The sequence below is a fragment of the Phyllostomus discolor genome, chromosome 11 (assembly GCF_004126475.2).
Source record: "Phyllostomus discolor isolate MPI-MPIP mPhyDis1 chromosome 11, mPhyDis1.pri.v3, whole genome shotgun sequence".
Taxonomy (NCBI): domain Eukaryota; kingdom Metazoa; phylum Chordata; class Mammalia; order Chiroptera; family Phyllostomidae; genus Phyllostomus; species Phyllostomus discolor.
This window is the reverse complement of record NC_040913.2, coordinates 72,797,401-72,824,246: the sequence shown is the minus strand read 5'-3', so window position 1 is coordinate 72,824,246 and position 26,846 is coordinate 72,797,401. Positions and strand designations below refer to the sequence as shown.

Below are 26,846 nucleotides of genomic sequence, written 5' to 3'. Positions count from 1 at the left end.
ATTGGGAAGTCAAAATATTACACATTACCAATTGTTCTTGTGCTTAGTATCCCAGAGGTTTGTACACCCTGGGGCAATACATTATAGTAAGATTTAGAGGCAGGATTGGAGAAAAGTCGTTTTATTTTATTTTATTTTATTTTATTGGTAAAATGAGACAAAGTCGGCAACTTTTTAGTAAGTAGGTTGTAACACTGATTTCCTGAAAACTACCTTGGCCCGAATACTTACAAGGGTTTGTATTCTCGTTTGAAGGCCATGGCTCTGAATGATTCCACTCCAATGATTTCACCTGCCAACACTGTCGCTGTTACCTCTAGTCCGTACCTGTTCCTTTCTCTAATGACCAAGCTTTTCTAAACTCTTAAGCCCCACAGCACCTGGATCCCTAACTTGCGGGCTTCATTTTCCGCCTCTTCAAATATAAAGTGGCTTGCAGCTTCTAGAAGACACAATGCTTCTTGCCTCTCCCGCCTGGATACTCCATTCACATTCCCTCCCCGGTCCTCTCGTCGTAGCTGAGGCTGTAGATTCAAACTGTCTAGGCTCCCATTTCTAAAGGCCACTTGGAAACTTGTGCCAAACGGCAGATCATTAGGGCAGTACAACGAATAAACTACTTCTGCGGCGGGGCAGTCAGACTGGCTAGCTTTTCCGGAAGACGTTTCCTACATTTACAAGTAAGGGACATTTGCAATGCTCACGACCGCGTTCAAATCTGTAGGCAGCCAGTGCTCTCAGGGAGCGTTCGCCCCAGGAATGAAGTTACTACTAGGGGAAATCCCACTAAGAGTCAAGCCTCCTTCGCCTTCCCTTTGCTTTGCCTGTGGCTAGCCAAGCCCCGACGCCCCGCCCACTTCTGCCCGCCCTCGGGACCTTAAAGTGGGCCAGGAGTGAGCATTACTCAGACGGGCAGTGGACCCACCATAAGCCTTTACTATTTGAAGATTTTAGAGACAGTCAGCAACTCTCGCGAGACGGAGGTAGTGTTATCGCGAGAAGTCTAGGAAGCGGCAGTGATGGCGGCGGCGGGAACTGGACCTGGACCTGGAGTGGGTGCAGGACCTGGCACAGCAGCGGCTGCGAATGCAACAGCAACCGAGGAAGGGGAGACGAAGCAGGTGGTAGCGGTAGCAGCAGCTCCAGCTGGAGAGGGGACATCTGCTGCTCCAGCAGCGGACCCCAGTTCCGGAGAGGCCGAAAGCGGGTAAAGAGCCCTGCAGCCGCTGGAGGGCAGGGGAAGGAGGCCCGCCCCTCTTGGAATCCCGCGGCTCCCGGGAGCCCTCCTGCCCGCCCCTTCCGAACCTAGGCCCTACACCCAACGGCTCGCCCTGCCCCCTCCGGGACCGTAGTCCCGCCCGCCGCTTGGCCCGTCCCTTCTGAACTGTATCTCAGACTACGCCCCTTTCCGCACCTTTTAAGGTCTGTGAGAGCCAACTTTTTTGTCCTGTCTCCGGTCCTTGCACCCCGGTGCGGGGCTGGTAGTGCAGTCTTCTAGCAGAAACCCCTCAACTATCCCAGAGAAGAAACCACTTTACATTGCCAGGCTGGAAGAAGTGGCGGTCTCTCTGAAACAGTGGGAGAACTGGAGGTCTGTGAACCTCCCCCAGGACCAATTCCATCCCTTGTAGATTTGTCTGTAAGGGCCGATTAGGCATCCTTGCATCCTTGTGTTCCATGGGCCTCCTTTCTGAGCCACATTCTTCCTAAGCCGGGGCATCGAGCCTGAGAAAGGGCTTAGCTGAAAAGTCTGAGTGTGAAATTTAACAGTACTTCGGTCATTTTCTTTGGGAATAGGCGCTTTGAGGTTCGTTTCTCTTGAAAATTTTTCCTTGAGTGCCGTCATTATCTTGTAGGGATGCAAACTCTGTTGATGTGAGTGGTGGTTTGGAGACAGAATCCTCTAATGGAAAAGATACACTAGTAAGTATTTCTCTTTAGATGTTTGCAAGGCAAAATAAGGTTGGTTTGTTTTTTTAGTTTTTGAGTGAGTCAGAAATACAGTCGGGTCAACTCACTTGATTCTCTGATTGCTCTCTGGACACAGGAAGGTGCTGGGGATACGTCCGAGGTGATGGATACTCAAGCGGGCTCCGTGGATGAAGAGAATGGCCGACAGCTGGGAGAAGTAGAGCTGCAGTGTGGGATATGTACAAAATGGTTCACAGCAGACACCTTTGGCATAGATACCTCGTGAGTACTTTCTGTCGTCTTTGTAAGAATGGCTTGCGAAATAGATCTCAACATGTTCAACAGTTTGTAGGCCAGTATAAATGTAGGCCAGTATAGTTTCTCCTGTGCTTCCTGACCTCTGTTCAGTGAGTAGTAGGACTTGAGTCGGTTGTTTTAATACCCTGAGCGTGTTTTCTGCCTACTGAGAGCACAGCCCTAATAGGTACAGTGGTGGGTGCTATCCCTGCTTTTGAGCTTACAACCATTTTGAGACAAAATCATGCGCTTACAAAGTACTATATAAACAGATTTGAATCAGTATCATTTGAACCTTGTGTTGGGTGTTGGTGGATTTTTGGGAAAGGGTTGTGTATAGGTGGACAAAGCCTGAAGTCAAAAATTTGAGATGACCCTTCAGGCCTGATCCATCCTTTTTCGGCTTTTGCTTCTAATTCATCCCTTTAGGTATCCTGAATTCTCTCCCCAGCAAAACCTATTTCCAATCTTTTACCTCTTCTAGTGAATTAAAATCACTTTAGGAGTGAGAATGAAAGGCTTCTTCTTTCCTTATCAACAGCTAGCAAGTGACAATTACTGACTGTCTGTGGCAGTAATTGTACTGCTTGGCTCTCCTTGGTGTTTCTTGTGATCCATATAATACCAGTAAATTTAGGCAGGACTATCTCAAAATACGGGTGCATTATTAAGTTGATTTCCTTGGGTGGAATTGTGAAGAAATACCCTTGTTTGTAACTTGATGAATGCTTTCTAGAGAAAAAGTTAAAGTGTGTTTTAGAAATGCTAATGGTCCATTAACATGTGACTGGTGAGGTAGGATAAAATGTTTACAAAAGGAAGAAAAGTACAAAAGAATCTGGAAGAAAGAATTGATCTTGGTAGAAATATCTATAGGGAAAATAAACTAGCTGAGCAAATCTTGTCACTTAGAAAAGACCTAAAACCTGGCCACTGGGGTTGTTTGGATAGACAGGATCTAGGAAAGGAAATTTACCAAAGAGATAACTTGGAACAATCCAGGGAAGAATCAGTCCACAGTTCAGAGTTTTGATAAAGACCAGTTTGTACCTGTATTTGAGAAGTTAACAGTTGAAACCCAAATAAGTGGGACAGCTTATCTTCTACAGCTGAGAGGAGGAAGTGAACTAGAAAGATAGGAAAAAAGGCTGCTCTAAACACCTGATTGTGTTTGGGTTAAATAACTATATATCCATACCTGCCTCTGGCATGAGGCTTTGCCTTCTGTAAATGGGTATCACACAGGCTGTTTAACAGAATGGGTTCTAGAGAGAAGTAAAGGTAAGGGAGCTCAACCTTAACATTCATAAGAATGTTTCTTAATTCCATGAGTGGTAGCAGTGGGCACACACTTGGGAACCTCCTTTTTGAGAATGCCTTAAGCTAGCTTCAGTCTAAGATAAACCTGCTTTTATTTTGATTTCTCTTCCAACTTACACTGATCATTTATTTTTCTGTTACTCTCTTTTTTCTAAGACTGAGTTCTCCCTGTGCTTTTCTAGTCATCCAGTACAATCACCACCCCGCTTTCCTTCTCTAATGCATCAATTTCTCAGTCTCTGTCATACTCAGTTTCTTTCCCTCTCCTGGGTTCCTCCTCTCTTTCTTCAAACAGACAAGTTTTCTCTTGCCCCTGAATTCCCATTTTCAGGAGATTTCCTCTTTATGGTACAAGCTGTCTTAAGTGGCTAGAACTCCTTTCATTTCCTGCCCACTCTTCCGTTTAGTCAGCCACCAAGCTTTACCAGTTTTTCTTCTACACTTGTCATTTCCATTTTTGTTAATATCACTCTAGGTGAGACCTAGAATGTTTTATTAAGTATTTGTGACACAAAAATCCAAGTATTTGTAAAAATACAAGCCCTGTTTTGATTTTGGTTACCTTTTGAAGTTTTAATCTTATATAAATATATACATATTAATATGGTGGTATTACTTGCACTGTTGTTTTACTTCTTACAAAGAAGTGTGTGTAGAAGTTTGCTGATATGTACAATTCGGCTGTTCTGCAGATCCTGTCTACCTTTCATGACCAACTACAGCTTTCACTGCAACGTGTGCCACCATAGCGGGAATACCTATTTCCTCCGAAAGCAAGCAAGTAAGAACAGAGTACTGTGGGGTATTGCAACAGAATTGTCCTGTAGTTAGCTGGTATGGAAAAAGGGTATGGGCTTAGCAGAATCAGGAATCCTTTGCCTGGTAGCTGGTATAAGTTGCATTGGGGTTTAGCTCTGAATAATTGCTATTGTCTGTTTCAGGTCAAATGACGACTTTACTTTTTAGTACTATAGTTGTTCATTTGTAGACCATATCGTTGAATATTTTTTTTGGTAATAAGAGTTGGTATTATAGGTAACTTATTCTTCCTTTTTGTTTTTGATAGACTTGAAGGAGATGTGCCTTAGTGCCTTGGCCAACCTAACGTGGCAGTCCCGAACACAAGATGAACATCCGAAAACCATGTTCTCCAAAGATAAGGTAGAGATGCAATTAATGTAATTGCAATTAGGCCAAAGAATCAGGTGGAATGTCTACATCTACTCTTTAACAATAAGTACTTCCCCCCAATTTGTATGACTATGTTACTTGATTCAGTGGTTATTTTATTCTTATTTTATGTGATTTAATAACGTCCTAATGTGCGTACATTATATCATTTGGCTTAGCTATTAGGATGAATCTTTAAGTAGTTTTGGTTGGCTTTATAGAAGCAAATAACTGTCTAGCTCGCAATTAATAGTCAGATCTTGAGGTGAACTTTTTCAGTCTAGTTGAGCTATTTTTATAGATGCCATCACAGATTTTTGTCATAGGGAAAGGCGGTCAGTTATACATGCCTTTTATTATTAAGTTGGAAAACCACATGACTACTAGTTAGGATTCAAAGTTACTTGATTATTCCATCCATGAGTCCTTCCTGCTGTGATTCATGGTAAGAAATACGAAAATTAATTTAAAATGATGTTTACTTTGTGACCTAGTATACATTCATACCTACCCACTTTCATTTACAACTGAAACAAAACTTCCATCTAACAAGGCTTACCGTCTGATCTTTTCCTTATGCACGCTGACGTTTTCTATCCTGGTCTATAGAACAGTTTCCACCTATAATCTACTAGTAGTTGGCAACCTACAGTTTGAAAGACACTGCTATAGGATGTGCAGTTAGATCAGCATAGCCAGGATCAGGCTTTGGCAAGGGCCTTTTCTACTAAAGAGAAACTAGAGCTTAATTATGGAAGCTGCAGGAGAAGCAGAGGGTCCTTCCCCTGCCCCCTTTTTTTCCCTTGTATTAAAAAGTGCTTTAAATAGAGGTGTGCTGTGATAGACTTGTTTTTTTTCTCATAGTTTATCTTTTTCCCCAAATTATTTTGAAATGTTCAATCATACAGAAAAAGTCAAATAGTTTGATGAACATCTATTTATTCTTCACCTAGATTTGCCAGTTAATATTTTGCTACATTTGCTTTATCTACGCCCAGCTATATTTTCCCTCTGTGCTATATGAGACTAAATTACAGACATTACACTTTATCCAATATTATCTCATAACCACAATATGGTGATCATACTCAAAAAATTTAGTTGATGCAATAAAGTATCTAACATATACAACTTGTATCCTTTTATATACAGTATACATACATATTTTTTCAGTATTATTCAGTAGTTATTCAGTATTCAATATTGTCTTAATATTTTTCATAGCTTTTTCCTCTATCCAGGATTTGATCAAGGATTACACATTACATTCAGTTGTAATGTCTCTTTTGTCTGTATTCTGGAATATATTCTTTACTTATTTATTTATTTTTGGGGTTTGCTATGACATTTAAAATTTTAAAGAATAAGAAATTTTGGAAGAACCTAGATCGTTTTAGCATGGTGTTCCTAATTTGCATTGTCAACCAGTGGTTGCTGGCCATTCAACACCAACAGGAGTCCTCGATTTGGGATGCCGTGAAGAAGGAAACTTGTCATTCATTTCAAAACAGCTCAATTGTGATAAGCAGGGCTCTGAAAACAGCCTGGCTATGAAGCAGCTATGGAACCACAGGCTCTCTGCTCTGGCAGGACATAGTTGCTGTTTCAGCTAAGCAAGAGAGAGGCAGCCTTCAGTGACAACGGGAAGTGCTCTCTGAGAACCCACCAGGAGCTGGCCTATATGGACAGAAGTTCCCACTCCAGTCCCTGATTGGTCTGTCCTCATACAAATAAGGACTCCAAATCCTCCTAGTTTGATTGGTCCAAAAGGCACTTCCCTGATTGGTCAGAATAGAGCCACTGTGGTTGGTCAGAGATTCATAGCTCTGATTGGATAGGGAAAGCCTCGGTCCTATTGGTTGAAATACACACTGCAGGCAGGCAGTTCAATGCAGACCTCTCCCTGAAGTGCAGTTGGTGAGGCCTCTGTAGAAAATGTCTGCTAGATTCTTTTACTTTATTATTATTTTTAAAATTTAAGCCTAGTTAGCCGTGTGGAGCCTTTTTGAGTAGGTATCTTCTTTCTCAGGGTTCACAGCATTTATCTGATATTTTCCTCATGACTAGGCTCAAGTGAAACATTTTTGGTAAGAATAGTATTGATGTAGGTTTTCGTGGAAACAGCTCTAGAGGAAGATGTTGGCGGTGGACTCTGGACTCCAGGATGGCCTGGAGAGGGGAGAGTCGATGCCAGAAGATCGAGCTCAGACATGACATTGTTTTAGTCATGCAGGCAAGAACTGGCGAGGACCGCAGGCAAAGCGGTGGGGATGGAAAGGAGGCCTGGTTGGTGAGAAATCTCTGAAAAGTTAAAACTCATTTGGTGCCCTGGCCAGGTAGCTCAGTTGGTTAGCATCGTCTCAATACACCAAGGTTGAGGGTCTGATCTCCACTCAGGGCACGTGCAAGAATCAGCCGATGAATGCATAAAACAGTAGAGAGCCGCAAATTGGAGTCTCTCCCTTTCCCTCTCCCCACCCCCCTCATTAATAAAGAAAGGAAATAAAATAAAATTCATTTGGTTACCGATCAGTTGTGAAGGTTGTGCGAGAAGAATCCAGGATGCCTCTGTGGTGTCTTGGTTGGGCTTCTGGGTGATAGTTGGTGGTAGTGTTAACAGCAAGCATAAAAATCTGCAGAGCAGCCCTGGCTGGTGTGGCTCAGTGGATTGGGCGCGGGCTGCAAACCAAAGGGTTGCTGGTTGGATTCCTAGTCAGGGCACATGCCTGGGTTGCAGGCCAGGTCCCTGGTGGGAGCCATGTGAGAGGCAACTACACACAGTGTTTCTCTTCCTCTCTTTCTCCTTCCCTTCACCTCTCTCTAAGAATAAAATAAAAAATATATATATATGTATTAAAAAAATCTGTAGAGCAGATTTGTGAGGTAAGAAACAGAGTTCGGTTTTATTCACAAGAAGGTTGAGGTGCCTGTGGGATGTCCAGGTGGAGATGTCTCCGGCGGGTGGAGATAGGAGCTCAGAAAGCAGATGAGCTTTGTAGCCATCTTTCAGCGGCAACCAAGATTACAGTCTGGTTCGACTGTAAGCTCTCTGTCGCTAAGGTTTGTATGTACTTGTTTGAATTCCCCACAATCTGTGCATTGTTTGCATGCAGTTACATGTTTGTTCAATCATGAAGACTAAACATGGATTTGACTCTTGACAAAGTCTTTGAAAATATGCAGTTTTCTTTCCTTTTTGTGAGCATAGCTCTGAAACCAATTATAAAGGTCTTAATGTTTTGTTTTAAAAATTAGGATATCATACCATTTATTGATAAATACTGGGAGTGCATGACGACCAGACAGAGACCTGGGAAGATGACTTGGCCAAATAACATTGTGAAAACGATGGTAAGTAGGCAAAAATTGACTGGACTTGACATTTAGGCAGTGTTCTTTATACAACTTAAATTCTCTTTAGTCTCACTGAAATAATGCTATGACTAAGAAAATGAGAACAACTTAGTATTAAGTCTTGGAGAGTATGATATAACTACTTGCCAATTTTAATAGTTTCTGCACAAAATCAGTCAGTTGCAGTCAGTTGCATCAGTTATGTGTCATTGGTCCTGCATCACCTTGTTACATGACACTGAAACTTTTGTTCACTGCACTCTTGCAAGTATAATTTTATATTGAAATTGGAGACAATTTTTTTCTTTGATTTAAAAACAAACGCTGTTCTATACATTATTGTCCTTAGAAATAAAGATAACTTGGGGAGAAATCAGCAAGCTGTTAACAGTGCTTCTGTCTGTGAGCTGGAGGGGTATGTGGGGATTATGAAGGCCTTTGGCTCTCGTTTTAACTTGCACTATTTGAATTTTTTGATAATCATGTATTTTCTAATCAGAGAGAAAAACAACACATTTTTTTTGGAGATTGTATCTAGGAGTTAGAGTTGCTGGTTGATCATTCAGTACTACTTTTAAGAATAAAATCTTCAGTAATAAAACACTGTTTCCTTTTAGAGTAAAGAAAGAGATGTATTTTTGGTAAAGGAACACCCTGATCCTGGGAGTAAGGACCCAGAAGAAGATTATCCCAAATTTGGACTTTTGGATCAGGTATGTTCATATGCTTTATATTTTCCTCTTGGGGGATAGGGAATTATTGGGTGTTGTTTACATTTCTGTATTTGCCACATATAACACACTGCCATGACATACCTGTAACATGGTGGGCTCCAAATAAATCATTATTGGCACATGTGGAGAGAAAGAATACTAACCTTTTACCAAGAGATTAGCATTTTAGTTCTGGCTCTTCCCCAAAATGTTACCACTTTACGCATATTATTCTTATATTTTTTAACTTTAGTTTCCTTACTTATAACACGAATATGCCATTCCAGTTATTTTTTTTTTTTAATTTTTGTTCAAGTACAGTTTTCTCTCTTTTCCCCCATGATTTTCTATCTCTAATTTCACTCTTAAAAACATGTTACTGTGAAGAAAATTTCATGTGAAGAATTTCTGTTGCACCTAGTAGAACATGAGCAAAAAGTAAATTTCCACTCTTTGTTCAATAATAGGCAACTCAGACATTAAGAGTTGGCATCTCAGGAGGTCAGATCTTTCTGCTGTACCTTAAAATGCTTTATTTGCTAGCCTTGAAAATTTAAGATTTCACACAGAAACTCGGATTTCAGTCTTGGAAAATGAAAAGATGGGACTGCGCTGGGCCTGAAACCCGCCAGGAAGCTGAGGGAATGAATGGTCTTGGGCACGCCAGTTTGCTGTGGCCCAGTGTCACCCCCACTCCCTGGTGCCTGTCACTCATCATCGCCCTTAAACCACTTTGCTTCTTACACTTGATCTGCTTTACTTGTTAACTTGCTAATCCCTGAAGCATCCAAGTTTGGGACCCCTGCAAGTTTCAGACTTTTTAGCATTGCCAGTTTCACTTCTCCTTCTATTAGAATTTCTCCTGGGTGTTTTTTGTTTGTTTGTTTTTTGAGCCTTGCCAGATTGGTTGGATTATATAACTCCTTTCATAATTGAGTATGTTTCTCTCTAGGATCTTAGTAACATTGGTCCTGCTTATGACAATCAAAAACAAAGCAGTGCTGTGTCCACCAGTGGGAATTTAAATGGTGAGTGTTTAAATGTCTCATTGATGAAATATCTGGAAGCTGTTGAACTCAGATGTGCCTAGAATTGGGTGTTCTTTGGGTTGACTCTTAACTGGATATTTAAAGCCCCAAACTCAATTTTTAGGAGCTAGCCAAGGTTCTGACAGATGGTAGACGAGGAGAACTGTTTGGCACTTTATACCACAGTTCGCTCTTAAGTGAAACAGATGTAGCATAAAATAAAGTACACTTTTAAGGCTGGATTTACTGTGTTTACATTAGACTGTAGCCTTATAACTAACAGTTTAGATTCAGTTGCTTTCCATTCTTTTTCCGAAACTTCAGTTGTTTACTTTAAAAACTTCCTATTCCCATCTTCTAATTTCCTCACCCTGGAAGTTCAGCTTATGCGCATGACAGCATTTTCTGTATTGATCACCCACTATAGCACACTTTTGTCAGTAACCCGTCTAATAGCAGGAATGCCCTTCATTGCCAATGTAATCAAATGAGAGTTGGGATTGCCGCGTGGTAGCTAACTATTTATGTGACACACGGCATCATTAACTTGTGTGTTTTTTGGGTTTTTTTTTTTTTTTTGAGTGGTGGCATCTTAAATATGTAATCATTTTCTCTGTTATTCTAAGATTGGAAATAGCTGAGTGTATTGTTTATCTTTTTACACCATTTCTTCCCCTCTTAATTGTTAAAAGTTGACAAATATATGGTGCCACTTCTGTTCTTACAGGTGGAGCCTCTTTGGGAGGTGAATTCCTCCTCTGTCTTCTTTCAGCCTCTCAGACTTAAGTATTTTGTGGTTTGGAAAAATGCTTTTTTGCTGAGTTGTGGTGGAAGCTAAAACTGAATTAAAATTTTAAAGCATTGTGAAAGCGGTGGCAGTAGCATTTAATATGAAACAGTAGTTCCAGTTTAATCTTAGTAATTAAAAGCTTGTACGTTGTCATATTCTGCCTAACACTGCCAGAATTGTTTTGTTCAAGATAGATCTGAAACTCCCTTAAAGTAATTAAAATGCAAATGACAATAAAAACCTAACAGTTTTTTGATTAAGGTAACTCAAACCAGAGATGCTGATGTTGCAACAGTTATAATATTAAACCTTTTATGAGAACTAGGAATCACACTGGATGTGTTTGTAAAAGGAAGTTCCACATAAATCTGGTCCTGTGTATGCAGAATATGGCCTGCCCTCAACGTCTCGATTCTTTTCATTGCAGCAGAACTGCTGATAATTTCTAAGCTTGCCTCAAATTAAGATACAGTACTACATGCAGTTGTTTACCTAAAGGTGTTTTCCTGCAGTTCAGGGACTTTTCCTGGAGGACCAACCGATTGAGGGGTATGACAGCATTGGACAAAAGCTTAAAGTGCCTATTTCAGAAATGCACAAGGTAGTGTTCCTTGTGGCTTTAGTATGCAGCTAAATTTTTTTAAATTCAATATGTAAATTATCTACTAATACTTGCTCTCAATTCCACAAGCCAGGTTCCAGTTTCAGTTAGTCCAAACTGAATTTTATGCATTGGCACAGTCCTAATAATTGTCAAAATTGCCTGCTAAATCTAAAGCCTTCTTTCTTAAACTTGTGTCATGCGCAGCTACACTAGACACCACAGTAGCAGCACTGGAGAGAAACACCTTTCTAGCACTTCTGTTTTTGTTTTCCATGTCTGATGTCCTCTTGTCTTGTTGGGTAGTCAAGTTAAGTGCTTTTGCAGATACTGTGCCTTTATCGTGTTCATGGAATATATCATGTGTAGCTGAAGCAAGAAAACATCTCCTTGCAGTGAGGATGTTCTCTCTTTATGGATGTTTGTATTGACTTGGTTGGGAAGAAGAGCTTTGTTGTTATCGTAGTTGTTGTTAGCTGTGGGTGTTGGGAACCTGAGTGAGTGAAAATGCATTTGTGTCACATCCTCAGAATGTGTACTGGCAGTTGCAGTTCACTAAGAATGGAAGGTTGGAAATGTAACCCAGGTTCATTTGAGCGTACTGCCGGAACTCGGTGTTCTGGGCTGTGAGACACTCAGCGCATTCATTCAGAACCAGAATGAAATCCAATATGCTCCTGGGAAGGAAATCCTCCTGTAGGTGTTGCACAAATGCACGTTGGGAGTGTTAGTCCCCATGGAATTTCAGTGTCCACATGGTGCTTCTATCACAGCTCATTGAAAGTGATCTTCCTTCTCTTCAAAGGGGGAATCGCAGCAGGAAGCAGTGGAAAAGGAAGAGGAGCTAAGCGCAAACAGCAGGACGGAGGGACCACAGGGACCACCAAGAAGGCTCGGAGGTGGGCAGAGAACTCTCACCCCCATTCACCACTGTTAGAGTATTGTTTGGTGCTGTCTATCAGAGGGAAAAGAGCTATACTTCCAATAGATCATGTGTCTGAGGTTCAAAAGCCTGTCCATTTTTCTCTAATCTTGAGCACTTTAAGGGGTAAAATAACCCCAGGCTAGATATCCTGATTTACAAACTTGGCACTGTGCAAGCCAGCCCCAGGGCAGCACTCTGTTGACTCCCCTGGGCAGTAAGGTTCCAGTAATGCCTCTCCACAAAGGCAAGATGGGGGAGAGGGAGTGAAACCAATTGTGAACGCTGTCTTATGCCTCTTTTACTTTGTTTAATACTGTGGTGAAATCCAGGTCATCTCTCATTTAGACAACAGATAGTAAGTGCTCATATTGCTGAGTTCCTGTTTATTAGTTTGTAATAGTAAGTACATAAAGGAAATTGCCTTCATTCCTCTTCTCTCTTCCTATGATGTACTTACTGAGTCAGTGTCATAGATACAGGTAACCGGAACAGACTAAGGTGATTTAACCAAATCTGTTTACCAAATAGAGACTTTTTCATTTCTCTATTTTGCCTGCAGGGGGCAGGACAATCTGTCTGAGTAATGAAACATATTTGTGAAGTTGCTTGTTTTCCAGCTGAAGTAAATCAGAGGCCTTTCTTACAGAACTGAAGGCAGTTGAGCTAGAGGGGTTTTAGTTTCTTGATTTTATTTTTTCCTTTCTGCAGTGACCCTTTGTTTTCTGCTCAGCGCCTTCCCCCTCATGGCTACCCCTTGGAACACCCGTTTAACAAAGATGGCTATCGGTATATTCTAGCTGAGCCTGATCCCCACGCCCCTGACCCTGAGAAGCTTGAACTTGACTGCTGGGCAGGAAAACCTATTCCTGGAGACCTCTACAGAGCCTGCTTGTATGAACGGGTTTTGTTAGCCCTGCATGATCGAGGTATGTAAGATATTAATGTTTGTGTTGGACCCGAGTTACCCTGAACTGCGGTCGTCAGCTTTGTCCAATCTAAGCTTAGATATGTGTCAGTCTATAACCACTCCTCCACACCCCATTTCTAGACTCAGCAGAACATCAAAGAAGTAACTTAATTTTTTTGTCTATGTAGCCATGATACACACACACATAGATGCACATGCATATACATGTATATGATTTATTAAAACTTTCTATTTTGAACTAAGTTTAAACTTACAGTAAAGTTGCAGAAACAGTGGTTTCCATATATGCCTCATAAGCTCCTCCTGATGGTAATGTCTTATATAACCATAGTACAGTAATCAAAACCATGAAATTAACATTGGTAAATGCTAGTAGTGAACTAAAGACTTTATGTAAATTTCACTAATGCCTCTTTTCTAGGCTGTCACATTACATTTAGTTATTACTACTTAGTCTCTAGCAATCTTCAATAGGTCCTCAGTAGTTGCTGGTTTATCATGACCCTAACACTTTTTAAGTGTATTAATCGGTTATTTTGCCCAATATTTCCCAGTGAGGGTTTGTCTTTTTCTCACAATTAAACTGAGATTATGCTTTTGGGGGGGTGTGGGGGGAACACTGAAGAAATGGGTCCTCGCTGCATTATCTCATGGAGTTCATAATGTCGCTATGTCTGCTGGTTGCTCCTGTTGCCTATGATCATTTGGTTAAGGTGGTTTGTGCTGGCTTTCTCTACTGTCTTTGCCTTTGTACTTAACAAGTGTCTTGGGGAAAGATACTTTGAGGCTATGCAAATAACTTGTTTCTTTGTAAAGCTTTAAGCACTAATTTTAGCATCCATCAGTAGATCTTACTTGCTACAGTTATGAATGTGGTGTTTGCCTGATGATTTTTTCTCCATTTATTATTACTTTTTTATTCGAGAATTATTGTTACAGATTTTTTTTTTCACTCACCGATCTCCATTTACTATTAAATTGATTATAGCAGTGTGGACTCATAGATAGTTATTTTATTCTGTGGGGTTACTTTGGTATACTTTATTTTGTTGGTCAAATTATTCCAGCTATGGCCATTAGAAAATTCTTCAGGTTTGTTCCTGTGTTCTTTGATGTGTCATTTTTTTTTAAGTGTACTTCCTTACTTTCTGGTATTACAAGATGTTCCTGGTTCATCTGGTATTTTCCATGCCCCAGGCCAAGTGTCAGCTACGTCTCCAAGGAGCCATGGCTCCTTTGACTGGAGAATGGTATTTAGAAACCTTATTTTCTTAAGACTGTTGCTAGGTGTCACTTCTGGATGCTCAGGAGGCACGAGGAGGAAGTGTATGTATGTCCACTGACACATATACGTGGCTTTACAGAGTTTACATTGGTACCTTGGACTCCAAACACAACAGGGTTGTTCCACCCATCTGCCTTTCCTTCTTTGTCACTTCAGCAGTGAGAAACCTAACTCTAAATCTCTACAACATATTTATTTGTTTGTTCATTTCTAACATGCATATGAAGTAGTTTCAGAATTGCTGACCCCTGTGAGAAACGTTCACGAACTGGATTGTAGCATTTATGTGCAGCTCTTTTTCTCTTTGTCCTTGCAGTATCCCATCAAGACGCTGTTCACTTGGATTCGTTCCTTTCTTCCCCACCTCCTTCAACAGGGTTCTCTTTTCTCTTTGTAACACAGTTAGGTTCATTTGTTAGTGTTTGTTTGGGTTCTAGCATGTCTCGGGTGTGTGTGAGGTGGGGTGAATGTATGTGAAACATTACTGTGGCTCTGAGAGTTCAGTTTGTACAGAAAGGTTTACTCAGGGTGTCACTACCTCCTCAACACCACCCTCTCCGCTCCCTTCTCTTTCCCTTTTTTCCACCCTTTTTCTCGCCCATCCCCTGTAGGTAACCATTCTCTTTAGTTTCCGGTTTGTCCTTCCTGTATTTCTTCTGCACAGATGAGCAGAGATACGTGTGTATTTCCTTTCATACATTAAGGGCAGCATACTAGAGGTGGCCTTCTGTGCTTTGCTTCATACAGTTCCCTCAAAGAGATCATCCTTCTTACTTTCCTTTTTAACTGTATGAAGCTCCATTATGTGGATGTACATAGTTTATTCAGCCACTCTACAGAGGGGCATTTAGAGTGTGTTCGGTATTTTGCAGTCACAGAGGCAGTGACCAATCAAGAGTGTATGCATTTTTGTGCTGTTGGTGGTATATTCTCAAGGTAGACTTCTGGAAGTGGAATTGCTGCACCAAAAGGTAAGTTATATGTGTAGTTTGGTTAGAGGTTGCCAGTTTCCCTTCAGAAGGCTGTGCTCATTTGCATTTCCACCAGCAATGTAGAGTCTTTGCTTTCCCATAGCCTCACAAACAGAATGTGTTGTCTTATATTTTAATTTTGGCTGGTCTCATAGGTGAGAAATGGTATTTGTGCTGTTTCAATTTGTATTTCCTTGGGTTTCCTTTGAACATTTTTTCCTGTATGAGAGTCCTTATCTCATGAAGTACCTGATTTTTTTTTCCGCATTTTCTTACTGAGGTCTTGGTCCTTTGTTCCTGTGTGTATTAGCCCTTTGTCCATGGTACGGGTTGTAAACATTTTCTTCCAGTGTGTCGGTTGTCTGTGACTTTCTTTGTGACTTTTTTGTTTTGCAAAACTCTTTTTAATATATAATAGTTCTTTTATTCATTTAACAAATACCATTCATTATCCTTTAGTAGAACATGAAAGTGATTTTAAATTAAATGCCTTTTTTTTTTTAAGATTTCCCTTATTAATTTTTAGAGAGAGAAGAAGGGAGGCAGAAAGAGAGGGAGAGAAACATTGATGTGAGAGAGATACATCAATCTGTTGCCTCTCGCACACCCCCAACTGGGGGACCTGGCCCACAACCCAGACATGTGCCCTGACTGGGAATTGAACCAGCGACCTTTCAGTCTGCAGGCCGGTGCTCAGTCCACTGAGCCACACCAGCTAGGGCTAAATTAATTGCTTTTAGAGGAGTATACTTCATGAAATTTTATTGTTTTTGTGGACTATCAATGCAAATTCTAGATAGCATATTATTTTACCCATAAATATCTTAGTACTTATTTCTAACAAAACTTTTTTGAAAAGATTTTATATGCTTATTTTTAGAGAGAAGGGAAGGGAGGGAGAAAGAGAAATTGATGTGTGAGAGAAACATCGATCATGGACACTTTCTTGCACACCCCCACCCGGTGGCTTTAGGACCGAACTGTTCAGGAAGGGGTAAAGGAAGAAGTATTTATATTGAGAAGGTAGAATTTGCCAAATACCTAAGAAAGTTCTGTTAAACAATATGCATTTAACACAAGGAGGACACCGCTGTATCTGCCTGATACAAGAGCCACTGTGGTACAGAGGGAAGAGCGTGAGGCCAGGGTTGCCTTCAGGCTCTACCACAGGCAGGCGTGGTCCTGAAAGGCCACAGAGTCGCCATCAGCACAGGGTCTCGGGATGGCGGTTGTGAGGCCAGTGAGCCCGTCTGTCTGCCTACCTACCTGCAGTGGACGTGCTTGGTAAATTATACAAACCTGATAAAAGCTTCTTAATCTCAATTTTGTGTTTCTTCTGATTGAATTCAGTCAACTTTTAGAGAGTTACAAACACTGTTTCAAATGCTTTTTTCTCAGTTAAGTCTTTTTTTTTTTTTAGCTTTTTTTAAAAATATATTTTATTGATTATGCTATTACAGTTGTCCCATTTCCCCCCTTCTCTCCCCTCCCCCCTGTACCCCCCTCCCACCCACATTTCCCCCTTTAGTTCATGTCCATGTGTCATACTTATGAGTTCTTTAGTTTCTACATTTCCCGTACTATTCTTGCCCTCCCCCTATCTATTTTCAACCTACAATCTATGCTACTTATTCTCTATACCTTTTCCCCCTCTCTCCTCCTCCCACCCCCCTGCTGCTAACCCTCCATGTGCCCTCCATTTCTGTGGTTCTGTTCCTGTTCTAATTGTTTACTTAGTTTCTTTTGGTTTTGCTTTAGGTGTGGTTGTTGATATTTGTGAGTTTGCTGTCCTTTTACTATACATGTCTTTTCTTTATCTTCTTTTCTTAGATAAGTCCCTTTAGCATTTCATAAAATAAGGGCTTGGTGATGATGAACTCCTTTAACTTGACCTTATCTGAGAAGCACTTTATCTGCCCTTCCATTCTAAATGAGAGCTTTGCTGGATAGAGCAATCTGGGATGTAGGTCCTTGTCTTTCATGACTTGGAATATTTCTTTCCAGCCCCTTCTTGCCTGTAAGGTCTCTTTGGAGAAATCAGCTGACAGTCTGATGGGAACTCCTTTGTAGGTTACTGTCCCCTTACCTCTTGCTGCTTCTAGGATTCTCTCCTTCGTTTTTACCTTGGCTAATGTAATTATGATGTGCCTTGGTGTGTTTCTTCTTGGGTCCAACTTCTTTGGGACTCTCTGAGCTTCTTGGATTTCTTGGAAGACTGTTCCCTTTGCCAGATTGGGGAAGTTCTCCTTTATTATTTGTTCAAATACATGCTCAATCTGTTGCTTTTCCCCTTCCGATTCTGGTACCCCTATAATTCGGATATTGGTACGTTTAAAGGTGTCTTGGATGCTCTTAATCTTTTCCTCAATTTTTTGAATTCTTATTTCATCATGCTTTCCTGCTTGGTTGATTCTATCTTCCTTCTGGTCCACTTTATTGTTTTGAGACTCATATTCCTTCCTTTCACTATTGGCTCTCCTCCACGTGTCTTCCTGCATCTGTTTTATGGCAATCTGCATTCTTTCATCTAGATTTCATCCAAAATCCACCAGTTCCGTGAGCTTTCTGATCACCAGTGTTTTGAACTGCGCATCTGATAGATTGGCTAATTCTTGGTTGCTCAAAAGGATGAGTCCTGGGGGGACTGATCTGCTCTGTTGAAAACATGGGTTTGTTTTTTGTCCCGCGCCGCCCCCCCCCCCCCCCCCCCCCCCCCGTCTCTCCTTTTTTTTTTTTTTTTTCCGGTCTGGTTGCTCTTGTTATGGTGGGGGGCGGAGCCTTAGGTGCTCACCGGGGCTGGGCACCCGGGCCGCTAGATTGTGACGTTATATGTGGGGGCGGGGCAGGAGCGGGAGCAGGGCGGGAGAAAACAATGGCGGTAGTTCCGTTACCCTGGACTCAGACCCTTGTCTGGGCTTCCGGGCCGCAAGTTCTGCCCTGGTCCACAATTGCTACCCCTCTGGGTCTGCCAGCCGCAGCTTGCGTACTCAGGGATCACCGCTGCCTTCTTGCGCCCCCGGATGGCTTTTGCGCCGATTTCGCGCCAAACCTTCCCCCGACCTCCGCGCGCCGCCGACCTGAGCCAGCCCCATGCCCGCCGGCTCGTCTTCTCCTACCAGTCCGGATGAACGCGTCTACTTCAACTTCTTGGCTGCCCGACTTCCATTCAGATAAATCCTCTGCTGGATCTGGGTGTTATTCTGATAGTAAATTATTGTTGTAAATTATTGGTTTTCTAATCTTGGTTGTACGAGGAGGTACGGTGCGTCCACCTATTCCTCCATCTTGCCGGAAGTCCGAGCTCAGTTAAGTCTTAATTGTATTAGAGATGTTTCTACATTGATAAAATCAAGCCTCCCACCTGTCTATAATTTTTTCTTCATTTCTAAGTCACCATATCCCCTCCAATTGGTTTAGATTGGTCCCCTCCTTATCTTACATAATGGCCTCTTAGAAAAGTAAGGTTCAAACTGTATGAGAAGGTAGAGACCATGAGTACAGTGACCGTTCCCTGTACTCATGGTCTGGGAGAAATACTTTTCACCAAGATTTAATAGTTAAGATTTTGCCGTGTTTGCTTTATCTGTTCCTTTTTTTTTTTTTTTTTTTTTTAGATTTTATGTATTTATTTTTAGAGAAAGGGGAAGGGAGGGAGAAAGAGAAGGAGAGAAACATCAGTGTGTGGTTGCCTCTGGCGTGCCCCATACCGGGACCTGGCCTGCAACCCAGGCATGTGCCCTCACTGGGAATTGAACCGGCAACCCTTTGGTTCACAGACCGGCACTCAATCCACTGAGCCACACCAGCCAGGGCTGTTCCTTTATTTCTGTCTCTCTCTTTTTTCTGAATTATTAAGAAGTAAATCTCTATACTCTAAAAAATAAGCATTTCTAAGAAGTACGGGCATTTTCTCTTGTGACCATAATGCTATTATCACACTTAACAAAATAAGTAATTCCTTGCTATTGTGTGACTTCAGATCATAATCAGATTTTCTCAAATACCTTGTTATCTCTCCACACAATACTTGTTAATTACAAAGGGACAATAGTAACCTTGTGGTGGGGAAACCTGGAGGCATCACCTTGACCAGGCGATCAAAGTTTTCTTATGTGATGGTCTGAGAGGCACAGCATTACCTCAGGGGTGTTCCTGACAGAAGGGTAGCCTGGACTCAAATAGGGAGAAACAGCCAACAGACCAAAGTGAGGGATGGCATACAAACTGAAATGTCACTGTCGTGAAAGCCTTGAGAAACTGACCCAGATTTGAAAGACATTTAGAAGATATGACAACTAAATGAATTGTGGGATCTTGGATTAGATCCAGGATCAGAAAAAGGATATTACATTGATAATTGGCTTATTTTCAGGATCTGTTGGTTAATTAGTAGTATTATATTAATGTTTTCTGGTTTTGATAATTACATTATGGTCATAGATGGTCTTAACATTTGGGGAAGCTGAGTGAGGACTCTTGACTCTTTGAAAATCTGAAATAAAGTGTCCCAGGTTCGATTCCCAGCCAGGGTACATTCCTGGGTTGCAGGCCATAACCCCCAGCAACCGCACATTAATGTTTCTCTCTCTCTCTCTCTCTCTCTCTCTCTCCCCCTCTCTCTCTCTCTCTCCCCCCCCCCCCCCCCTCTCAAAAAATAAATAAATAAAATCTTAAAAAAAAAATCTGAAATAAGTTTCAAAGTAAAAAGTTACGTCTTAAAGGGTGGTTTATTCAAATCAGGATCCAAACATGTTATAATTGGTTTATTATATTTTATAGAATAAACGGTATAACTAATTTTAACTTGTCCTCTTAAATAAAATCACATACAACAAAACTGGTTTGCCTAACAGTTTTCTTCCTTTTTTTCCATCTGTCATCTTGACCTCATGTTGAGATTTTTAAACTCCTGAACTAATATTCCCAGTTCCTGACCTGCTGTTGCTGATCTCTCACTGTGTTTTACTGGAGTGTAAGGGACCCTGGTTTCGTGGCAGTTGTCTCCAAGGGTCTCAGAGAAGCTGCAGACGTTTGTTTTTCTCTCCATCTCCGAAGCGCCCCAGCTCAAGATCTCTGATGACCGGCTGACCGTGGTTGGAGAGAAAGGCTACTCTATGGTGCGGGCTTCTCACGGGGTGCGGAAAGGTGCCTGGTACTTCGAAATCACGGTGGACGAGATGCCGCCAGACACTGCTGCTAGGCTGGGTTGGTCTCAGCCCTTAGGTGAGCTGGGGCTATAGTATGGACATTGACTCTGGTATAGAGGTGAAAGACTGTATGACTAGGTTTTACTACTTGGTGCCTATTGAATTGGAGGCATAAAACTCAGTTCCTGGGGGTTTAAGTAGTTTGAAATTCTTGGAATATTTTTGTAATTCTTTGTCAGAAGTAGTTTGTTAGACATTTTACAAAATCAGCCATTCCCCTCCCCCTAAAAAAGAGAGTAAGAATTCTTTTCTTTAGCAAACCAGAGTTAAGTTGCAGTCTGCTGACTTCCTGCATATCTTTTTTATTGTGACAGGTAACCTTCAAGCGCCCTTAGGTTATGATAAATTTAGCTATTCTTGGCGGAGCAAAAAGGGAACCAAGTTCCATCAGTCCATTGGCAAACACTACTCTTCTGGCTACGGACAGGGAGATGTCCTGGGATTCTATATCAGTCTTCCTGAAGACACAGAGACAGCCAAGTCACTCCCCGATACCTATAAAGATAAAGTAAGTTTGTCCTCCTAAGGTATTCCTGGGTTTGACGAGCTGTGGCAGCCAGTGCCTGCAGCTGTGGCCTGTGGCCTCTTGTGATGCTGACTTGCCCTTCACATTTTTTCCAGCATTTCATCATGAAAATTTCCAGACATAACAAAGTTGAAAGAATTTAAAAATCAGTGTCTGAGTACCCGTCACCTAAATTCTATTACTGTGTTATCCACTTATTCTCCCCTCACCCATCCATCTTGTTTTAAAGTCCTTCAGAGAATATTGCAGACATCAGTACACTCCCTAACCAAGTACTTTGGATGCACATCATTAGCTAGAGTTCAACCTTTGTTTAGTTTTTCCTTTTGATGTGAAACTTGTGTAAAATGAAATGCACAAATTTTCATTCACTCGGTTTTAAATTTAACGCAAACCCCTCTTGAGACAGACTCTGTCCTCGTGACAGGAAGTTCCCTGACGCCCTTTCCCAGTCAGCCCCCTGTCCCACCCCCATAGCGGCAGCTACATTTTAGAATTTTTTTCCCATCATAATTCTGTTCCGTAGGTTCTCCTTGTTCTTGGTCTTATATGAATGGAACCGTGCGGTATGTTGTCTTATGTCTGGATTCCATCATTTGGCTTAATGCTGTTGAGATTCATCTGTGTTGTATGTTCCTCTAGTTTGCTCTTTACTGCAGAGTAACTGCTTCACCATGTGAACATGCCACAGTCTGCTCATCCATGTTCCTGGGTGTTTTTTTTTCCAGCTTTATTGAAAAATAACTAACATATATAACATCTGTTTTCCTGTTGATGGACACTTGAGCTCTTTCCAGTTTGGGGCTGTGACCATTCTTGAACAAATCTCTTTGTAAACATGTTTTCATTTCTTTTGAGTCTGCACCTAGAAGTGGAACTACTGGGTCGTAGGGTAGTTACGTATATATTTTGTGAGAAATCGCCAAACTCTTTACATTCCCACCAACCATATCTGAGAGTTTTAGTTGTTCTGATGTTGTGGTGAGAGTGTATATGTACTTATATGTATGTGTTTCCTCACAAATCTTATTAGTAAAGGCCTTTTAAAAAAATGTTTAACACACATGTGCCATCTGGTACTTTTTAAGAAGCACATAGTTCAAAATCTAGCAAAGCCAGCTCTGCAAAGATTTTAGATTCCTGGTGCAGAGCACATGACTCAGTGCTATTTGTGGATGTTCTGGATATCTCAATAAGCCTTTTTTCCCTTTCTTTTTTGGTTTTCAAGGCTTTGATAAAGTTCAAGAGTTATTTGTATTTTGAGGAAAAAGACTTTGTGGATAAAGCAGAGAAGAGCCTAAAGCAGACTCCCAATAGTGAGGTGAGTCATGGTCCCAAAAATGTCAGAACTGGAAGACCTTGAAGATTGAGACCAACCCCCAATCAGAAGTGAGGGAAGGAGCTAGCGGAGTAAGCTCACACTCTGCCTAACTGTGTTTCTGCTCTTTCTGGGATGCCTTGCTACTGCTGTGAGAGGGGTGACCAGGGTTCTTTAGAAACACTGTAGAAAGGTGAAAACAATGATTTAAGAAGGAAATCTACAGTTGATTGAGGAAGCAAGTCAGAGATGTATATTCTTTTTTTTTTTTACATTAAAAAATATTTATTCTTAGAGAGAGGGGGAGCGAGAGAAAGAGAGGGAGAGAAATATCAATGTGTGAGAGTTACATTGATTGGCTGCCTCTCTCACGTGCCCCAACTAGGAACCAGACCCGCAACCCAGGCATGTGCCCTGACTGTGAATCAAACTGTCAACCTTTCACTTTGCAGGATAGTGCCCAACCGAGCCACACAGGTCAGGGTAGAGACGCATACTCTGTATCAGAGGAAGTGTCGAGTACAGAGACAGGAACATGGGAGGAGAGAACCTTGCTGTGTAACCCAGGAGCAGCCAGAGCTGTAATGGCTCATGCAGTGTCCTCCAACAGGGGTGTCCAGCCTTTTGGCGTCTCTGGGACATTCTGGAAGAAGAGTTGTCTTGGGCCACACATTAAATATATAAACCCTAACGAAAACTGATAAGCAAAAAAAGATTTTAAGTAAATTTATGATTTTGTGTTGGGCCACAAGCATAGCCATCCTGGGCCATGGGTCAGACACCCCTGCCAGAACTTTCTCTACTTCCCTGTCCCAAAATTGTTGGAACACGTCTGCCGAAGGTCAGCACAGTCAAAGAAGGGACCAGCCATAGGACCAAAAACAGAAGGGGAAGGCAAAGAAGAAAGTTCTGAGCTGCAAATATTTTTCCATAAAAATGCTGTAAAACCACCTGAGTCAATAATAGAAACTACTGAGGAGTTTTTAAAAATGAAGGTTCCAGTTGAAAAATTATAAAGGGAACCAGTTAATAGGTCTAAGGATGATAATAGCCAGAAAATACAGCAAGTCCTCAAATAACATTGTTTTGTTATACCATTGGTAGGATACCACAGAAACTTAACTGGCTTTGAAGTGTGTTTCACCGCAGTTCCAAGAACCTATTGATTATGTTAAATAACAAGTTATTGTACAGCCAAGAAGAATGTCACTCTTGCTGGAGAGAAGAGAGAAAGTTAGTTACTTCAGAAAAAGGAAACTTTTCTGAAGTCCAAATAAATAATGATTAAGAGAGAATATTTAGAATAGTTTGGGGAGATAAAGGACAAAGAAAATGAGGATTCAGAGACTGACAGAATATCCTGAAAGATTTTCAAAGTAGAACGCAGGGGAAGGATAAGCTTACAAATAAATAAGCTTAAACAGGTATTGGTAGAAAAACAAATTACTTTTTACATGCTTTTTAAAAAATTTATTGATTTGAGAGAGAAACGTTGATTTGTTGTTTCCCTTATTTATGCACTCATTGATTGATTCTTATATGTGCCCTGACTGGGGGTCAAGCCCACAACCTTGGCGTATCAAGACGATGTTCTAACCAGCTGAGCTACCCAGCCAGGGCCCAGATTACTTTTTATAAATACAATATAATGAATAATAGAAAGTCTAACTGGTAGAAGTAGCATCGGAATGTAGAAAGCAAATAAACCTGAAGACCACCTAGAATGGGGTGTGTAAGTAGGCTCGGAGAGCCCTCATCATGTGAGATGTTACCACTCACACTGAATGCTGTTCTCAGGACACAGCATTACCGGTCTGCTGGCAGCACTTCTCAAAGGCTCTCCAAGTCAGTTCTTCCTCAGTTTGTTTGTTCTGTTTTTAAATTCTAAAGGAAAACCATGGTTTTTGTTTCAGATAATATTTTATAAAAATGGTGTCAATCAAGGCGTGGCCTACAAAGATATTTTCGAGGGGGTTTACTTTCCAGCCATCTCGCTGTACAAGAGCTGCACGGTACGTATCCTCTGTGCCTCCTGTGAACGGAACTTGAGAGGAATAGGTGAGGTTTGACGAGAGAGTCATTGAATCAGTTCTAGAAATACGAGTAGCCTAAGTGAGACAGGAATGGTATCCAACTGTTACTATTTGTTCCAAAATCAGTTGGGTGTTTCAGGAAGTGTTTGCTTGGATCATGCAGTTAGTGTGCCCCATGCTTGTCCTTTGAATGCACGGTGTGGTCTGGCCCATGGTGAAGGCTATAAAATATTTGTGTGCATATGTGAGTTTGGTGTTAAATGTGTCATGATAACCTACTACCGTTAGCTTGTAACTGTTGGGTGTGTGTGTGTGTGTGATTTAGTGTAAAGGGGACTATCATTAGAGCCTGTTAGTGTTTTGGTTTTTTTTAAGTGATTTGAAAGGTAATGCCTAGAAGTTTCCATGTATTTTTAGTCTGTTGGTAAGGCATCATGGAAGTAAAATAAGAAATTCTTTCAGTTATAAAAAGAAATCATTGTCTATTATTTACCTAAGGTGTTGACCACTTTCAGCAATATTAACATATGTGTCATTGATCCAGTTATACCCTGAATGTCACTGCTACCTTTAAAGAAAATACTTTCCCGTGTCCCATTAAGTTTTTCACTGTATGCTTATCTTTTATGTCTGCTCGAATTGGATTCACCCCAGGTTTCCATTAACTTTGGACCATGCTTCAAGTATCCTCCAAAGGACCTCACTTACCGCCCTGTGAGTAACGTTTAAAATGTCCTTGTGCACCCCCAGCATCTTTGTTACTTCCTGCTGTGGGTATCCTACTCACCTCATTCCTGTTTCTCCCTGCCCCCGCAGATGAGTGACATGGGCTGGGGTGCTGTCGTAGAACACACTCTGGCTGATGTCTTGTATCACGTGGAAACAGAAGTGGACGGGAGGCGGAGTCCCCCATGGGAACCCTGACCAGGTCCCCCTTCCTCTGCAAATGTGGACTTTCTAGGGAATAATGGTGGGGTTTTGTTGTTGTTGTTCAACTGTCGCAAATGTTATCCCAAAGATACTGCAGCACATAGCCTCTGCTGTTAGCGAGTGAGAAGGCTGGGTGGCTCCGGGAGAGGTTCCCTGCCCCTCAGCTCCTGCCTGCTTCTGGTGACTGTTCTCTGTGTGCCATGTGCCAACGCCTGCTGACCCCGTGAGCTCCCCGAGAAACCGGTGCTGTGCCATGGATCCCGCCACTGGGGCTTGTTATCTTACTGTGTTTTCTAAGGAGTGGATAGTATTGCCCAAGTGGCTAACTTATTTAAGACTTTTTTTCCCTTGTGGGCATTGACTGCATCCCCCCTGGTTTCCAAGGAAGGGGTAGGCCTGTTTCTGAGAATGGCTAAAGTCAATGGTTATACATTCCAGAGCCAATCTTAAGAGCTTTTCCTTTGGGCGTGGGTTCGTTTTTGTTATTAGTTTTTAAATATACTTTTGAACACTGGGGTCTCTGAAACTACCACATCTCTAGAACTGTATTGTGAAAGGAACTCGCTTGCAGCTTTAACAGTTAGAAACTCTTCCCAAATAAAACTTGTGATCAAGCTCGTGTGGTACTTTGCTTCCCTTTGAACTCGGGATCCTCTTGGGGACAGTGTCAGACAGGTGGGCTGTCCGTGGAAGGGTGTTCTGCATGGCGGGCGGGGGCGGGGCGAGAGGCCTCTGACTTGTATCTCACCCCTCTCCTGTCGCTTCCCTTCCGTCCAGCCACCCCAGCCTCCCCCTTTATTCTGGGAAAGTCAGGCTCTCAGGAGGTGAAGAAGGGTAAAGGGTTAGTGGTCTCCCTCCGGTGTTTCTCCTTGAACGTGTGTATTACTTGCTATGTACAGGTGGTTTTCCTGCTTTGCTTATAGTCTTTTGTGTGGCTGATGATTAAAACTGGTCTGGAAGAGTGAGCCTTTCCTTGGGGTCCCTTTGTGGCTTCTCTGTCTCCCTTTTTACCACCTCGGTGGCAATGCAGCCCTCCCAGGATGGGCCCCAAAACTCCCCCCATACAAATTTCTACCTGTATTTTAATAGGTAGAGTAGTTCACCATGCGGTAGGTAATATGTTGCCAAGAATAACCATATATTATGCCTGTTTAAGAAATTTCCAAAATTTCAAGTGACCATTTGGATCTTCACACAGTAACTTTGATTAATATATTTGTCTCCTCGGGGGGAGACAAATATATTAATGGCCAAATGGTTTTGGCCATTACACGTCTCTTAACTGGAAACCTAACACTGAATCAACATCATCTTAGGTTGGAGTCTTAGCCTGTTGCCGCTGGACACCTATTCATTCATGGCTGGAAAGGGCAGACATGGTTATAAAGCTTTTGGATCATCAGAGTTTAAAGAATGTTTAAGATGAGGGTGGTGTTATTTAAAGGAAGCTGGAGGTAACTTCTTTATAATATAAATCACCACATATATTGTTGGGAACCGCACTGCCTGGTTTCAGAAGCTGTAACCCCCCTATGGCTA

At 41.7% G+C, this 26,846-nt stretch overlaps 1 protein-coding gene across 6 annotated transcripts; it reads left to right on the top strand.

Annotated features, from left to right (window-relative positions):
• The first annotated feature begins 975 nt into the window (after positions 1-975).
• Positions 976-26,476, top strand: ASH2L (ASH2 like, histone lysine methyltransferase complex subunit). Of its 6 annotated transcripts, none has more exons than XM_028526562.2 (17): positions 976-1,207; positions 1,857-1,923; positions 2,048-2,193; positions 4,221-4,309; positions 4,595-4,689; positions 7,954-8,049; positions 8,670-8,765; positions 9,718-9,793; positions 10,521-10,538; positions 11,990-12,083; positions 12,818-13,035; positions 20,349-20,516; positions 20,815-21,008; positions 22,255-22,347; positions 24,258-24,356; positions 25,032-25,091; positions 25,194-26,476. In XM_028526562.2, exons 1-17 carry the CDS (start codon positions 1,020-1,022, stop codon positions 25,299-25,301), a joined length of 1,905 nt encoding a protein of 634 aa, XP_028382363.1. In that variant the 5' UTR covers positions 976-1,019; the 3' UTR covers positions 25,302-26,476. The 6 variants fall into 6 exon arrangements, with proteins under 6 accessions (XP_028382363.1, XP_028382364.1, XP_028382365.1 ...); XM_036011615.1 differs by lacking the exon at positions 976-1,207 and adding an exon at positions 1,336-1,422; XM_036011616.1 differs by lacking the exon at positions 976-1,207 and adding an exon at positions 1,549-1,587.
• Positions 26,477-26,846: the final 370 nt, after the last annotated feature.

Bases quoted from the DNA above. Each gene is read 5' to 3' on its own strand.
- ASH2L (XM_028526562.2), top strand. From the start codon at position 1,020: ATGGCGGCGGCGGGAACTGGACCTGGACCTGGAGTGGGTGCAGGACCT. The intron at 2,194-4,220 runs GTGAGTACTTTC...GCTGTTCTGCAG, and splicing joins ACCTTTGGCATAGATACCTC to ATCCTGTCTACCTTTCATGA. The intron at 8,050-8,669 runs GTAAGTAGGCAA...GTTTCCTTTTAG, and splicing joins ATAACATTGTGAAAACGATG to AGTAAAGAAAGAGATGTATT.